General features: G+C 43.9%; 1 protein-coding gene across 1 annotated transcript in view; it reads right to left on the reverse strand.

The window, feature by feature from the left end:
* gfra1a (gdnf family receptor alpha 1a) overlaps nt 1–16,800 on the reverse strand; it is a 75,729-nt gene that overhangs the window by 3,615 nt on the left and 55,314 nt on the right. The window contains exons 5-8 of the mRNA XM_068567901.1: nt 16,561–16,733; nt 14,430–14,539; nt 12,776–12,910; nt 5,502–5,683 (exon numbers count right to left, since the gene is read on the reverse strand). Coding sequence (XP_068424002.1) covers nt 5,502–5,683; nt 12,776–12,910; nt 14,430–14,539; nt 16,561–16,733 — 600 coding nt within the window. The remainder of the gene's footprint in view (nt 1–5,501; nt 5,684–12,775; nt 12,911–14,429; nt 14,540–16,560; nt 16,734–16,800) is intronic.

Genomic DNA, 16,800 nt, shown 5'->3' on the forward strand with positions numbered 1-16,800 from the left:
ACAACAAAAAGGGGGGAAAAAAAACATTTAGTTTGCTCTGCGTGTGACGATAAAAGATCCAAACGACAAACAGGTTAGGCAACACCAAAAGTTTCAAGGTGAACCCCGGTTCTTAAAGCGTGCGTTACATTAGCACAAAGACCGAACTGAAGGAGCGGAGAGGACCTGCAGTGATTCATCTGCTTTGATTTGACAATCGATGGAACAATCTGCAATCTAATCAGACTGAGCATATTCTGTCAATAAGTTGGCACACACACACGCACGGACAGACACACACACCAGTGTTCAAACGCTGTGACTGAACTTCAAATAAGCGTCGCGTTCAATATGAACGTTTATGAAAGCTCTGATCTGATCACAACAACAGATTGCAGGCTGACGCCAAATTGGGAAAAAATAAAATGAAATCCCCCCAAAAAAAAACATCAACCGTGGACGGTTTTACACGGAGAGCCCGGTAAACTTTTACAGCCGCTGATATTCTCAGTCGGAGCAGACGACGAGTGAGGCGGAGCACAGAGGGACCGTCAAACCCGGACTTTTGATTTCATCTCAGATTCATCATTCAATGGCCGCCGCTCGCTGTTTTCTTACTGCGTGTGAATGCTGTGTGTGCAACTGAAGTGTTCACTGTGTCTTTAGGTGCAATCATATCGACCGACGTTCCTTCTTACAGGTTAAATTAAGCACCTTAATGTGAGAGCAGCGAGTGTAATTGTGTATTTAAAGGCCTCGCGAGGAAAAGAAAACGTGCGCAATCAAGTCATGAAACAGAAATAAATACATAAACATGACATTTCTTCAGTGATGGAGCATCACATTAGCGATTCTCGTCCTCTTTTCACCCTTCAGGTAAATTTGGTAAAAAGGTAAAAGTGATTACAACTTTTCTTGATTGCAAGACGACGAGTTGATTTGCAGATGTGTTTTTTTTTCCAGCGCAGGCCCCGTAATCAGTATCTGAACATCTCTTTTTTTGTTTTTTTGCCTCTGTATTTGGTAAATAAGGCGCCTGATTAGGAGTTTTGATGGTTTGAGAGAGAGAGAGAAGACTTTCTCCGTTGTTTCCGATGACCTGCAAACTGAATCTCTGCATTCAGGACAGATACTGCAAGTTAATGTAACTCCAGCTTTGGCTTCTGGTGTGTGTGGGTGTGTGTGTGTGTGTGTGTGTGTGTGTGGGTGGGTGTTCAGGCTGTAGGTGTGACAGAATAATAAATGGCTCCAGTATTCACAGTATTGTGGTTTCAGACCAAAAATAGGGATGTACAGGATGTTGCCGGCGTTGTGATACACGGAGTCACTGCATTCTGTTATTACGCTTTTCTGCTTCAACACTAAATAATAAATAATGATTAAAAACAAAACAAAAAAAAAGCTCAGGTGGAACGGTGTTCATAAATCATGGGTTATTTGGAGGCCCCCGTCTAAAGACCAAAACAAAAGAGCAAGCCAGGAATTCAAAGTGTGGAAAGCAAAAAATAAAAAAAATGAATGAATAAATAAAAATGATCTGAGGAGTTCGATGATTAAACACAACAGTTAGCGTTGGGTGATGAGTACCCATCTGCGCTAGGAGTCACGGTTTGGATGCATTAGTTTTCACATCTCAGATAAAACCACCAAGAGATCATAATGATATTACTTTTACGGCTCGTTGCTGAAGTCCTGAGGGCACTTTGGGAGTTTTACAACAACACATTTGGATATTTAAATGACACGCGAGAGGATCTCAGGACGTCGGCTCCATTTAGAAGTCGGGCTCCATCTGCCGCCGCTAATGTTTTTACTGCCGTTATCGCTCCACCGTGATTCAAAAAACAACAAATTCAGCAATTTTAGAGGCGGACTCTTTACGCGGCTCCGTCTCGCCGTACGGACAGAAGTAATGGATCTGTGAGCCGAGCGGAAGCAAAAGGGTCAAGCCGCTCCCAAAATAACCATCGCTCGAAACACAAGATCAGAACGCTCCAATGGAAAAGCTCTGCAATGTTTATCAATGTTAATTCATGCTTTCCTACTTCTAGCACATCTAATTCACATTTACATATCGATCTTTGCGATTTCTGAGATGGATGGATGGATACAGGATCTTAAGATGAAGACAAACCTCTGTATATATCCTTTAATATATAATTAACAACCGCAATGCTTACGATTTGTATGTCAACAAATGAAAATAAATATTCTTGCCATGTGTCCACGTGTTTTGGATTTGCCTAATACCTGCCCGCTCTGAAAAGTCACATTAGCATGAGCCAGATTTCCATATTTGTCCAGGGCACTTCCTGTCTGCTCGGGAGACAACTTTATTCATAAGAGCAGGCCGATGTTGGCCCTGGGGCTTGCAAACTGTGTGTGTGTGTGTACAAGCTGTTTTATTCGTGGTGGGTTTTGCTGTGTAGCTCGACTCTGTTGTGCGATGAAGAGTAAAAGCAGGCCTGTAGCTTTTTAAATTTCCTCTAAAAACTGAAGAAGAAGAAGAGGAAAGAGAAGATATTGTAAAGACTCTGCAATGCGGGTGCTTTGATATAAATCCTAGCTAGCGCCAACATGCTAAGATGCTAGCAGTTACAATTAAAAATGCTGTTAATGAGCAGATTTAAGGTTCATCCTCTTAGTTTAGCATGTTAGCATGCTAGCATTTGCTAACCAATGACAAGCTATTCATTTTTTGCTGAGTCAGACCCAATTGGCAAAAAACACAAAGAGCTACGCTCTCTTGTAGCCAACTGGATCTCTTCTGCTTCACTTTTTAGTCTTTTTTTTCATGCGTCGTCACAGATGGAGTCGAACAGAAAGCCGTAACTTGGAGCTGAGGAGCTTTTTATCTGCTTTCAATCGTCGATTCTTCTCTTTCACGCGATTGAAAAAGCACCGCCGCCAGAGCTGCCATTGGCTGGAGGTCACTGGTTAATAGTCACTATTCTGCAGGCATGCATGCATGTGTGTGTGTGTGTGTGTGTGTGTGTGTGTGTGTGTGTGTGTGTGTGTGTGTAAAAGAGAGAGAGATCAATAAGAAGAGCAAAGGGCATCCTCGCGCAGGCCCTGTCCCTCGAGTGCGTCGGTACGACAGCACAGCAAAGCCGGCCTTGATGCCGACGTACTCGCTCACAAAATCAAACATCCCCGCATGCCGCCGCCGCCGCCGCCGCTCTGCACACGCACACAAAATACACCAGAAAGAAAAAACGCGCTTTCGCACACAACTCTTTCGTTAACTCGTACTTGACGTGCTATCGGAGCAGCGCCGACAGCGCGCACGCACCAGTACACCAGCAGAGCTCATTATCGGTGCAGACTGTGCATGCGTGCCAGCGAGTCAGTGCACTGGCATTTGTGTGTGTGTGTGTGTTTGTGTGTAATTGCATCTGTCTGCAGTATCAGTATCTGTGTGAACTAAACTTGCAGGGCAGTATGCCTGCAAATCTCAAGTGTGTGTGTGTGTGTGTGTGTGTGTGTGTGTGGAGCAGGGTCTGACAAGATGAAAAGAATTTAGTTTTTTCTTTACCAGCCAAAAATAATAAATTGCTTTTGACAGGAGCAATTTGCAACTTTTACTATTTAGCGTGTCATCTTGCTCTCGCATGCGATTCTCAGTCAATATTATGTAGTTAGTGTTTTACGGATCACACCTGTTTTAGTTCACTCTCACCTTTCAGGGTAAAAGCTCTAATAAAGTAAACTACTGCACTAAACTGCAGCTAGCCAGACGCTAGCTAGCAACTAGCTTGTGAACATCGCGGTGCTAAAGAGCCAGGTGTCACCTTTCGGAGATGGTGGGGACCAAAACGGAGGGAAAAGAAGTATTTAAATTAAGATTCGTAAACGCTAATGTCTTTCCGGAAACGTAAATAAGCAAAGGTCATGATAATTTTAATAAACATCTTGTTCTACTGCCTCCAAGGTGCCCAATAAACTGATGCTGCTTCAAAATGTGGGAGGTTGAAAACTATTTTATTGTATTTTAAAAAGTGAATGAAGACAGTTTTATTTCTTAATTTGCTCAGTTAAGCAACACACAAACTGTTTTTGTATATGTTTAAACATGTGCGCGGGGAAAACCGGGGCTTTTAAGCCACAACATAAACAATATAGCAAACAAAAACACAACAGAAAGATAAAAAACAAAGTGGTGGTTATGAAGAAGATTGTAGTTATTGATTAATGTGGATTTCAGTTTGAAATTGCCATAGAATTTTCTGTTAACGCGGGTGGAACAATAACTTTTGTGCGATTTCACGATGCTTCAATGGGGTTGCAGTGTTATTATTATAGTGAAATAGCTCTCACTCCCCGTCATAATGACAGTAGCATCCCCTCTTCCTCCCTGACCCAGGGGAAGCCCATCACTGGTGCTCAGGATTGCTGCTTCTGATCCCCCGGTTTCATCAGCCGGATGAACTGTTGGAGTTGTTGCTCCAACTTCCAGTCTGACACTCAGATGGATCGATACACAGGAGGGTGAAGCCGTCACGGTAACTATCGTGTTGATGCTACACCACCGGCGTATTTTATGTACCAATACTTTCACTCAATGATTTGCCGCAGTGAGACACCGCTGGCCCTGCAGGAGAACGTCTACTATAATGATAAAAAACTACTAGTTTGGAAAAGGTACAACATCGTTATCCCCCTTGCTGGTGTTGTTCATTGTACAAATGTTGTTTTCCTTATTATTTCAGTTAAAAATGTTGTATGTCAGTAGATACAGGAGAGAGTCCAGCATCCCAGATATACCACTGTCACATTAAACTGTTGCGGGTAACGTAGAAAACAGCTAACGTAGAAAAAAGCTAACGTCGAAAACAGTTAGCGTTGAAAACAGTTAGCGTTGAAAACAGCTAATGTAGAAAACAGCTAACGTCGAAAACAGCTAACATAGAAAACAGCTAAGGTAGAAAACAGCTAACGTCGAAAACAGTTAGCGTTGAAAACAGCTAACGTAGAAAACAGCTAACGTAAAAAACAGCTCATGTAGAAAACAGCTAACGTAGAAAACAGCTAACATAGAAAACAGCTCATGTAGAAAACAGCTAACGTAGAAAACAGCTAACATAGAAAACAGCTAACGTAGAAAACAGCTTACGTAGAAAACAGCTAACATAGAAAACAGCTAACGTAGAAAACAGCTTACGTAGAAAACAGCGACCTTCTTGCACACTGAGCTAACAGCATCATCTCATTGTCACAAGGCAAGCAACGCATCTAGCCCTTTAGCTGCTAAATGTTTCTGAAAAGCATAAAGAAAAGGATAAAGAAGCTGCAAAATATGAGATAAAGAAAATACGTGTTTCAGAAACTTCCTCCATCAACATCTTTCATTCAACGCAGACAAACAAAATGTTTTGAAACGTTTTCATGCAACAGGATCAGATTTGTCTCAGACCCGACCAGAAACTTTGAGCCTCTGAACTGTCGACTGTCGGCACCTGATTCAAACCAGCTGGTGTGTGTGTGTGTGTGTGTGTGTGTGTGTGTGTGTGTGTTTGTCTCACCTGTAGGCTGCCACAGAAGTGGTAGATGCCCGGGTCCGTGTTGATGTTGTTGTCGATGGTGTTGGGGTTGCGTTCGCGGTTCCTCTGGTAGGGCGTGGTGGTGGAGGTGGTGGTCTGGACCGGGGACATCGGCTGCCACACTCCCACATCCGTCCCGTTCCCGAAGGCCTGGATGGCGTTCCCTGCGGACGGAAAAGCAAGAGGCAGCCTTTAAAGAGCTTGCGAACGACCCGCCATGATTTTAAACCAACGAGTTCACCCCGACGAAGAAGCTAACGTAACTTCTTCCTCGCGTGAGATTCTCCAAACACTTCTTCCAAAGAGTCTTGACTTCCAAGAAACGCCGAGCTGGTGAACAACTTGGCTTTATAAGCCGCGACAGAAATACTGCTTTGTAATTGCAAGCAAGTCACTTTAGTGAAAAGCTGAATCTCCTCATGAATCAGACGCTTGTTGGTCCCCATGTTAGGATAAAGCTTTATACTGCACCGGCCTAAACCACAATTAATGGCGAGTTAGAAGGTACTTAAGTTTTGTTATCACTTCCCCCCACATTATAAATTCACCACACAGTCAAAAACCTGAGTGCTGAGGTGGCTATTTACCATTAGAGTCCATTAGTGGCCCTATTAATAGTGTTCTATAGCTTTGATGTAAAAGACACACACATCAGAGGAAAGCTGAGCTGCTGTTTGAAGGTAATTATATTCTTCCCTCCAACGGCGAATTATGACCCTGATACTGACTTAAAGGAAAGAAGAGCTGATCGGCATACCGGCCGACACAAGTTTACTTAACGTACAGCAGATATTCACATTAGACAGTATATATATATATATATATATATATATATATATATATATATATATATATATATATAAACTGAATTACAACACAGTTGTTGTATTGTCCAACAAACAAATAATACTGAAAAGCCTTTCAGAGATGTGTTTTGTCCTTCCGCATGTATTCAAAATATGCTAATGCTACTGAATTTAGCAATTAACCAATCATTGAATACAAAAAAACCCCGCACAAATACAAGCTGTAATTTGTCCCCTTTCAAAATAAAACATCTTTTCACACCGAGGTTAATAGCGGCGGCGTTCATTACGTCTTTTGTTTCTGTTCCTCTCTCTCTCTGTGCGCACAAATGCTCCGAACCCGTTAAACGACTCCTGCTTTTGAACGAGGCATTCATTCAAGTGTGAATCACAACAAGCGACGTTGGCTTTTATGTGTAATTTGAGCACCTGTCTGCTTGAACATGACGTTGGCGCCAGCCGGAGGACGTGAAGTATTTCAAGTAAACATGCCAACGTTTAACACGTGAATTCAATATTTCTTCTAAACACGAGAGACATTTAGTCACACAAACAGGCCCTGAACACTCGTGCGAGTCGTTTGAGTTGTTGCTTTGGCAAAAAAAAAAGGGAAATTGTGAGTCTCTTTAGGTTTTGTCGGTTCAAAGTCAGCAAATGTGTCAACTTACTGCCCTTTATCCATCCATCCATCCATCCATCCATCCATCCATCCATCCATCCATCCATCCATCCATCCATCCATCCATCCATCCATCCATCCATCCATCCATCCATCCATCCATCCATCCATCCATCCATCCATCCATCCATCCATCCATCCATCCATCCATCCATCCATCCATCCATCCATCCATCCATCCATCCATCCATCCATCCATCCATCCATCCATCCGGGACACGATAAAATGGCATTTCATCGGTTATTAGTTCAATTCATATATTCTCAAAAATAAACCAGCATTCGGAAAACAAATCACTTTCTTCAAAACTAACAAAGACACTTTTATTTTCCAGTGAAATAAAAATGTGTGAGAAGCCGCCGACATTCATCTCCGAGATGCAATAATCAGCACAAAATAAGTCACTTTTTCTGCCAATATCCGGCAGCCCGATACGTGCCACTTGGCTCTCTCGTGTGTGTGTTTGTTAAATTATTATTTTTTGCTTATGCGCAGGAGTGTGTGATTGTGTGGCTGCGTTTGTGCCGAGACAGCAGAAGGCTGATGAGCATATTGTAAGTGTTGATGGGCTTCTCTGCTCCTGTGGCTCCTCACCTAAAGGCTCGAATATCCTCACAGCCCACTGGGAAAAAAAAAAACTGTGAGCATCTCAAATGAAGTCTGAGGGTGTCAGACGTGTCCCCTTTTTGTTTTGTAAATATCAATTAAAGCCGAGGCGCCGCCTCGGTACCTCTGTATTCATGGGTTCATTGTCCACTCCAAATTGTTCTGACCCTACATGTCGCGTTTAATTGACGTCGCTCTGGAGTGTCGCCTCCGAGGCGCGTCTCATTTGGTTAAACGCTCGTTGCCTCGACTCCTCTCGTGCTCCCTTGCCTCCTCGGGACTAAAGCACGAGGAGAGGAGGCGAGGAAAGGAGCTGTGACATGAGGAAAAAGGGCCCTCAGTCTCATTATTTTAAGTGAAAGCTGTCCCGGGAGATGGATCTGAAACCACGTATCACCTCGGAGAAACAATGCCTGTCATTGTCATTATTCTAAACCCTAAAAAAGACTCAAACCATCAAAGAGGGACGGCCAGAACAAACGTCCTCCCTCTCCAAGAACTCACTTTCAAGGTCTCAAAACTGGTCCTCAAAAAGACTAAAGGACACACACTTACACTCACACACAGACACGTTTTTCTTTCTTTCTTTTTTTTTTAAAGCATTAAAACCAAATTCATTTAACCTTCACGAAGGCGAACGCATTGGAACGAGCGTGATATCTTCTTCCCGCCGCGGCAGATATTGGTGTGTGGAGTCTGGGTTTTTTCCCCTCACAGATGTCTTACATTACCACTTTATCTCACTTTACATGTGCCGCGTTCGCCGTATTACTAGAATTACGCTGGCGCGGGATGGTGTGACCTTTCGCGTATTTCCGCGCGTATTTCCGGAAATGGGGAGGCATCAGATTGGAAAAAAGGCTTTGAATACATTACAGCTCCGGTGTTTCTCTTGAGTATATATAATTATTATTATTCTATATATCAGGGGACGGCCGAATAGGAGGAGCCATGTGACGAATTACCAAGATAGAAACACAGAGTTTATTCTCGCTGTTGCTTTTGAACTACTTGATATTTGTACCTTCTGAATTAAACGTGTTTAACCTTTTGGAAAATCCAAATTTTTAAGTCCCAGCATGCCCGATTCAGACAATCTTTCGGCATGAAATACGTCATATTTTTCCATTTTTGAACCGAACGACACAGTTTTTTGACTGAAACTCCTTCCTAACAGGCCAAGACTTTGTTTTATTGTGATTTTAGTTGCAGATTCTGATTCTTTAGGTCCTAATCTTTCCAAAAACGTGTCTTATTGACGCTTCAGGAGGCTTTTTTTGGGGAATCTGGCTCATATCATGCTGGATGTTCATAGTTATGATCAAAATATCTTTTAAAAGTGATTTTTTTGCAGATATACATTTTTTTCCCAAGACTTTGCTGAACAAATACATACAATAAACACAAGTATTGGAATTAATTTGGGGCTCCTACAACGACTCAAACACAGGGGAAAAATTGGTTCCACAGTTCAACGGGTTAAATTAAGGGGGAAAACTTAATTTTGCATCTGACATAAGCTTCGATGAGGCTCGTTATAGGATGCTTATATAGTCAGATACGTCTGTAACAGCACGGCATGTAAATATAAAAGAGCAGAGCGTTTATCTCAGGCAATCAGCTCCCGTCTCAAGACAACACAACATGTAAAGTGCAGGATAAGTTTAACAGAAAGCCGCCTCTCTCTCTCTCTCTTTCCATATTCCCTCTCTCCGTCTCTTCTCCTTCGCTCCCTCTCTCGTAGCTCCTCTCTAGTCGTGACCCTGTAACCGGCGTGTGTCAGGATCTTCAGAGTTGTCAGTTGCAGTTACTGCTGAGCGAGCTTAATGAGAGCGCGACGAGAGGGAGGGCGTGAAAAAGGAGGACGAGAGGGAGACGGGCCGAGCCGAAGAAGAGGAGCGATGTGAACCAGCGCAGAGGGGAAGGAAGGGGATGAACTGAGGAGGCAGGAAAGGAAGAGAGAGACAGAACTGAGAATAAGTGTCTTCCTCCACTTTGCCCTTCGCTGTGACTAAAATCAAATAATAGACACAGCGATAGGGGAAAAAAATCGATAAAGCATATCGCGATATTTTGCCTGGCGATATTGTATCGATACACGAAAGCCAAGTATCGATCTTTTTTTTTAATCAATTCTAAACTTTTTGGTCCTGGAATAATAAAATCAATTTATTTTTTGGTGACAAAGTTTTCCTTTGGGGACAATTTGCGGTTGAATCTAAAAAAAAAAAATCGCAATATATCGCGATACGCAATGTATCGCGATAATATCGTATCGGGACATAAGTATCGGGACCTCTGGTGATTTCCACCGCTACATAGCGAGCGCTTGTTTTAACCCACATTAAACACAGTATTGCAAATAAACTCACACCGACACTCTGGAACACACACAAACCAAGTCACAAAGATGAACATATGCATATCTCACACACACACACCGAATACACACTGACTGTAGCGGCCCTTATTATCTGCTGCAGACCGACCTCGTTAACCCCGACTGGTACGAAGACAACAGAGCAGAGGAAACAAACGGGGAGGGAGGGAGATGGGAAAAACAAAACCATAGTAGAGGAGGAGAGGACACGTGAAAGAGAGACGAGTTGGTGCATCTCGTCGGCGTTTTCTAATGACCGAGGAGAATGGAAGCCGCCGCCCACCTCGCCGGAGACGCCGAGCTCGTTATCTCGAACGCTCACCTGCTCGGGAAGCTATCGACCGCATCGACCGATCGGTACGGGGCGATCGCTTCGTACCGATCGAACGGCTAATTGGTTCGTTAACGAGGCGAGCGGGCGCTTTGTGTCGCATTAAGGCGAACGCGTGCTACTCCACGTACAGATACGATATCGAGGCTTTCACCCCAAGACACGATTACAACCAGGTGAGATGTCAAAGCAGTAAAAAGCATCATCTGGCGTGAGTTCTACATTTTATATTCCTCCCCTTTGTGTACGCAACACCTTTTGTGACCAGGACTTTACACTAAGGTCTTCTTCTAATTCCACTTAAGCATCAATAAGACGTAAAACGTTAGCTTAGCATGAACATAAACATCAGTTAAATCAAGTCCTCCCCATAAATACACATTCAAAACTTGCAAGATGAATAAAAGTAACCTGCAGTGTGGATTTGACATAAACATCACCAATAAAAAACTCATTCAAGTGAACTGCTGGAGCTATTTGTCAAAATAAAACCAGCAGGAAGAGACATGTTCACAGGTCATTTACATTATTTTAGCGACACATTAATAAAGCTAACACAAATATTCCACTGACACACTTTTGTCCCATTCGCAGTTTATTCGAGCGACTTTACAGCCAATCTGAGATTGTGTTTCCTTCCATCATTGTATGAAACCCAAATCCCTTCAAATCCCTTATTGAATCTATTTGGGTTGAGCTTTCGACAACTTCTGCTCGCTGCCGGAGAGTTTGAGGGTGAAACTTTTTCGTTTTTTCTCTCACACGTGAACTTCAAGTTGAGGACAGAAACAAAACGGCAAAAAAAAAACCAAATAAAAATAGTATCAAGACTCCTTATCCGTGTATTCAAGCGACACTTGAACCCAAACCCCAACTATCACACTTCATTATAACTTCTACTTCTAGTTGCAATCGCAGCCAATAATCTAGTCATTGACAACGTCTCCAACTCTTTCTTTACTATTAACACGATAATCCACGTGAGCATAACGTCTCGTGAACCCTTTGGGACGGACGCAGGTCTCGACGTTGTGACAAAAGTCCAAAGATTTCACACTCGAGCTGTTTTCCTGTCCAGGAGGAGCTCAAAGAGTGAGGACCCAAAGGCCCTCGCAACGGTTTAAAGTCATTTATTTTAACCAAAAAAAAAACAGTATCATTAAACAGAAGACATACTACACAGAGGAACACACACAGTAACACACAGAGGAACACACACAGTAACACACAGAGACGTGCAGAGACACAGGGGGTTTAACCGCCATTAATATGATTAAAGTCATTATTTTATAGTCTTGTGTTTTACTTGTTTCTTGAATATTGATTTTGTTAAAATGGAGGAACTATCTCGTACGTTTCATGTGGGTTACAAGCTCCTGAAGACACACGTAGCAGTAAACGTTGTGTAGTACTGAAGTACTTTTGTAGGATTTAAGACAAGGTGTTAATTGATTTTTGTTAATTTTTACAATTGTTTTCCAATCGGACTCATTTTCCCTTCGTCGCGCACATTTACGCGCCTCCACGTTTATCATGTAACGTGAACGCCGACTTGTTTTGCGTGGATTCCCGTAGCAAAGAACTGTGAGTGTATTTCCTGGAGGGAGCGACAGAGGACACAAGACTACGAAATAAAACCTGAAAAACTACAAATCCCGACAGCTCCCGCCCGATCGAGTCGTCGCTAGTGCGACTGCAAACATTCGTCCAGCTCTCGGGTGTCATTGAAGCGCGACGCTCTCTCCTTGCGTTCAGGGAATCAACGAGGGGTCACATGACGCTTAAAAAACCTGTGGACTCACAGCGAGTGTGTACGACCGAATGGGCTGCGATCACAGAGAAACACACACACACACGACGAATGTGGCTCTTATCTCACACAGCGCGGGAGAGAAAAACTGGTAATGTGTGTGTGTGTGGAGGGGGGGGGGGGGCAAGGCAGTGTGTGTGTGTGTGTGTGTGTGTGTGTTTGAGGTGGGTTGTTAATTAAAGTGGTTGTGTAAGAGGGCTGGATGAAAAAGCCGCTTTCTGTCAAAGATCTGGAGCCCTGCTACGGCTTTTGGGCACGCACGCACACACACACACACACACACACACACACACACACACACACACACACACACACACACAGCGAGGCGCAATGTGACTGGTTTTTCGCTATAATGCCGAGGGATAACAATGCGAGCGCTGCAAAGGGATATATTTGGTTGGAAGGAGAGAGAGAGAGAGAGAGAGAGAGAGAGAGAGAGAGAGAGAGAGAGAGAGAGAGAGAGGAGAGAGAGAGAGAGACAATGAGAGAAGAGGGAGGATAAAAAGAGTCGGATTGGATGGAAGTGGAGAGCGAACCGAGGCGGAAAAAGACTCAATGGCAGAGTAGAAAGAGGAGAAGAGAATAGGACGGTGAGCAGCTGGTCAGAGGAGGAAGATGAGGAGGAAGAGGAGGAGGAACTCACGGAGGCAGGTGTTCTCGGTGAAAAACTCGGTGAACTTGTCACACTCGTCCTTGTTGTTGCCGCTGTTGCTGCAGTCGCAGTAGGGCGAGACGCTGATTTTGGCCATGCGCAGGTAGTTGGGGGTCATCACGGTACCTGATGGAGGAACAGTTCAGACACGGGATTAGAGACGTGATCCCTACAGACCGGGATCCCCCTCTGGATTATAGTCCAGAGAGAGAATCTCGATATGCTGCAGCTGACTGTGAAGGAAAAGAAGAAGAAAGACTATTAAAACCCGTCAAGACTCGAGTTATCATCCGCCTCCTGTGTTAGGAAGATGAACGTTTATTCACGCAGAGTGTGCTGGAGTTCCTGCAGAGAAGAAGTGAGGAGGGGAAAACGCTTTCTCCACGCGGGGGAGAGTAAAATAGCCGCAGTCAGTGATTCCTCACTCCGCCGATGGATTGCTCTCTGCTGCTGGCCGCGCTCCAGAAACAGAAACTTCTTGGTGTTTTCGTACAGGCAGCAGGACGAATCCGACGGCGTGTCGGCGGCCCGATTCCTGACAGTTGGAGAGGACACGAAGCGAGGCTGCGAGGGTCCAAATATCAAGCGAAATTTGGAGTTTCATCCATTTTTTCCCCCGTTGGTTATGAATGCATTGCATTCGCCGTGTCCATTGCTGAGACCTCCGGATTGGACAAAGGATTATGACATCATCACCGGTACGGACCCGCTTCCTGCGTCCACCTTTCCATCTCAACTTGTGTTGAGATTACGACCACAAGTTGTGGCCCCGCCCCCCTAAAAGTAGTCAAATAAAAAGATAACAACTTGCTGTTGCTCCTTCGGCTCAGACCCAGGAAGTGATGTTGCTGCGTTTTCCCCAAAAAATGTGCAGCAATTACTTTTCTCCGTAAAAACTTGGTGTGATCTGATCTCTGATCTGCACTCGAGACGTTTCGTCCCCGGCGATCCGTGGAGTTTTTAGTTTTTGCCTAATGAATCCATTCCAATAAGGACATTTCCACCACTTAAATAAAGTTTTCCTTCGTTTTATTTTGTGTGCCATTAAATGTGTGAACCCAGATTTCAGCATTAACAGAATCACAAGCACACAAAAAAAAGTCCTTGAAAAGACATCAAGTAAAAATAAATAGTACCTTTTTATAAGTTTGCAAGACTTTAACCCTTTTTAATAGATATATAGTATACATATAATGAATGTTTTCAGTCTCAAAATGGAAAAACGCCGAAATATTTCATAAGAAAAACATGTAAAATATACATTTTCTGCATTTTCTGGCTCTTCTTTTAGATTAGACTGGATAAGGCTGCAGGCTTTGGTCCCATTGTGTTGTTTAGTCCCATTCATATTCATCTGCAGGCACATATTTGGCAATAAATGTTCAGGCGGAATGAAAAAATCCTATATTTATAATTTTCAAATTTATATAACTCAGTGTCAGCAGCACTTAAAGTGATTAAGACTATTGAAGGGAGAAAAGCTAAAGAGTTTTTTCTTTCAAAAGAGACCAAGACCATGAATTTACTCCAAATGGTTCAAGTCCAGCTTGTGAACACTTAACAGGTTAAACAGAGCGAACAGGCCACAGAGAGCAGGAGTTAAATGCGCTTTAAATGCCGACCAATGACAATGCAGCGTGCTCACCGATCAGCCCCGAGTACGAGAGCAGGCAGTCGGCGTAGTTCTCCTTCAGGCAGCCCGACAGCGAGCGAGACTCCGGCTGGCAGTTGACGAAGAAGTCAGCCAGCCGAGACCTGCGAACACAAACAGATCCAAACTCAAGACGCGATCGCGGCGCCGACAGATTCCACCCCAAGACCTTTCAGATTCAACGGGATTTGGGAATGCGCGGCGGAAAAAAAATTGCCGGGGCGCCCAAAAGTAATTTTTCCCGATGCAATTAGCCTTCTTAATGTCCGCCTCCAGCGGAGTAAGATGGCCGCTCTAATATCCCGCTCTAATATCCCCCTCCTCCTCTTCCATCGCCGAGGCTGTTCATGTTTCATTTACCGCCTTCGCAAATGTTTGTTTACACTGTTTTTTTTTTGGGGCCACAGGTGCAGCGGCACGTGAAATTGGAAAGGGGTTTGGATTCCTGAGGAGTTCGCCATTTTGGGGTGAGATTGAGTGTGTCGCGCGGCACGACACGAAAACCTCGTAGTGTCCCTTTGCAAATGGAAAAGTCACATGTCTACACGCGTCGTTACTTCTGAAGCAATATCAACACAGATAGGTATATACTTTATTAATCCCCATGGGAAAATGTGTATATTATGTGTTGCTTGACTGGTTTAAGCCTCCTAATTGGTCCTGATAACATTTTGCTCATCAACTTTTAATTTTTTTTTTAAATTTTATGTCCCTGCCCGGCTGGAAAACATCTCAAATATGTCTCATATAATTTTCTGGGTTATGATTAACAACGTCAGAGATTTTTTAGATGTTTTCCAGCCGGGAAGGGACATAAAAAAAGAATTTAAAAGCAAAATTTAAGAGCAAAATGTCATTAGGACCAATAAGGAGGCTTAAACTAGTCAAATAAATGACACAATGTATAAAATAATATAAAATAATCAACCTTAAATCATAAAATTAACAACACATAATAACTATGTTTTAATAACTTGATTTGTTCTTGATAGAAATGCTTCTGTCGATATAGATATTCACATTGTGAAGCGTTTCAGAGTCGTGTGAAACAAACGCTTGGCGGTGGGATCCGTCCATTCCCGCCAATCCGGTGCCGAGCGGAGCGGCGCGCCGCGAGAGCTGTCGGAGCTGTCAGCGCGCCGCACCTGACATATGGCGAGGGGGAGCTTTGTGCGAATGCACGGCTTTAATCTCTCCGTGCTAACTGACAAATAGACTGGGAGGAAAGCGGTGCCGCGGCGAGACCTGTTGTTCAGCACCCCCGAGCGTATGTCTGACGGATAGACAGCGGCAGGGAAAGAAGAAGAAGAAGAAGAAGAAGAAGGGAAAAGACGGCGCTGGACGGATGGAGAGCAACTCGCAGTATGAATTAACTGCTGTCAAGCCGCTTGCTGTTAAGTAGAGGAGAGAGGGAGGCAGACCTGAGGCCACGGTCCAAATGGAGCTCACTTATGATGTCTAATGCTTCCATTTAATCCCATAAAGCCACAAGACTGCTGGCTGTCGGCTCTCGAGACACACACACACATACACACACACACACACACATGCGTGCAAACTTCAATGAAGGTCATGTCAGATGCCAATCACAGAATTGCTCTTTTCCTTGTGTGAATCTGAGCCTTGAGGCCGTTTGTTTCTGCTGGTGATGGTGACGGCAGTGACAGTACGACGTGAAGAGGTGTGTGCCCGTGTGTACTCTTATTTTCAGTACAATGTGGGGACTCGGTGTCGTTGTGGGGACCCACCTCACGTCTGGGTTTTAGGGGGACTTCAATGTTGAGATTAGTGTTCGTGCTAGGTTATGGTTTCAATAAGTCTCCATGGAATTAATGTAAAAATTAATAGAAGTGACTCATATTTTGAGCTAGCCTCAAGTGGCCATTTAAGGAACTGCAGTTTAGGGCACTTCTGTGTTGCCGTCATTTTTTTTTCGATGTGCTTCATACATAGTCTGTTTTCCTTTTCAGTATAGCGTTGGTTTCTTATGAATCTGGGAATTGTCAATCATAAACTATGGCGTCCACAGTTTGGAGCTTAGCTGTGCGTCATTCCCCGACTCTCTGTTCCCTCGTTTCTTTTTTTTAAAAAGACGATACCAGACAGAAAATACCGTTTCCTGTACCTGCAGATGTAGTTGGTCTTGCAAGAGGCCTGCAGCTCGAGGCAGTTGGGTTTCTGCTTTTCTTCGTACGAGCAGACGGGGACGATGGTCTGACGCCGGCGTTCAGAACACGCCGTCTGGTCGCTAACCGGGCACGAGCAGTACAGCATGCCATAGCTGTGCTTGGGAGGAACCTGTCGGGATGCGAGGAATCAAACGCACTGTTAGCCGTACGAGTGAAGCCCAATGCAAGATCAATTT

The sequence above is a fragment of the Clinocottus analis genome, unplaced genomic scaffold (assembly GCF_023055335.1).
Source record: "Clinocottus analis isolate CAN_PGR_092001 unplaced genomic scaffold, fCliAna1.0.p SCAF_8, whole genome shotgun sequence".
Lineage (NCBI taxonomy): Eukaryota > Metazoa > Chordata > Actinopteri > Perciformes > Cottidae > Clinocottus > Clinocottus analis.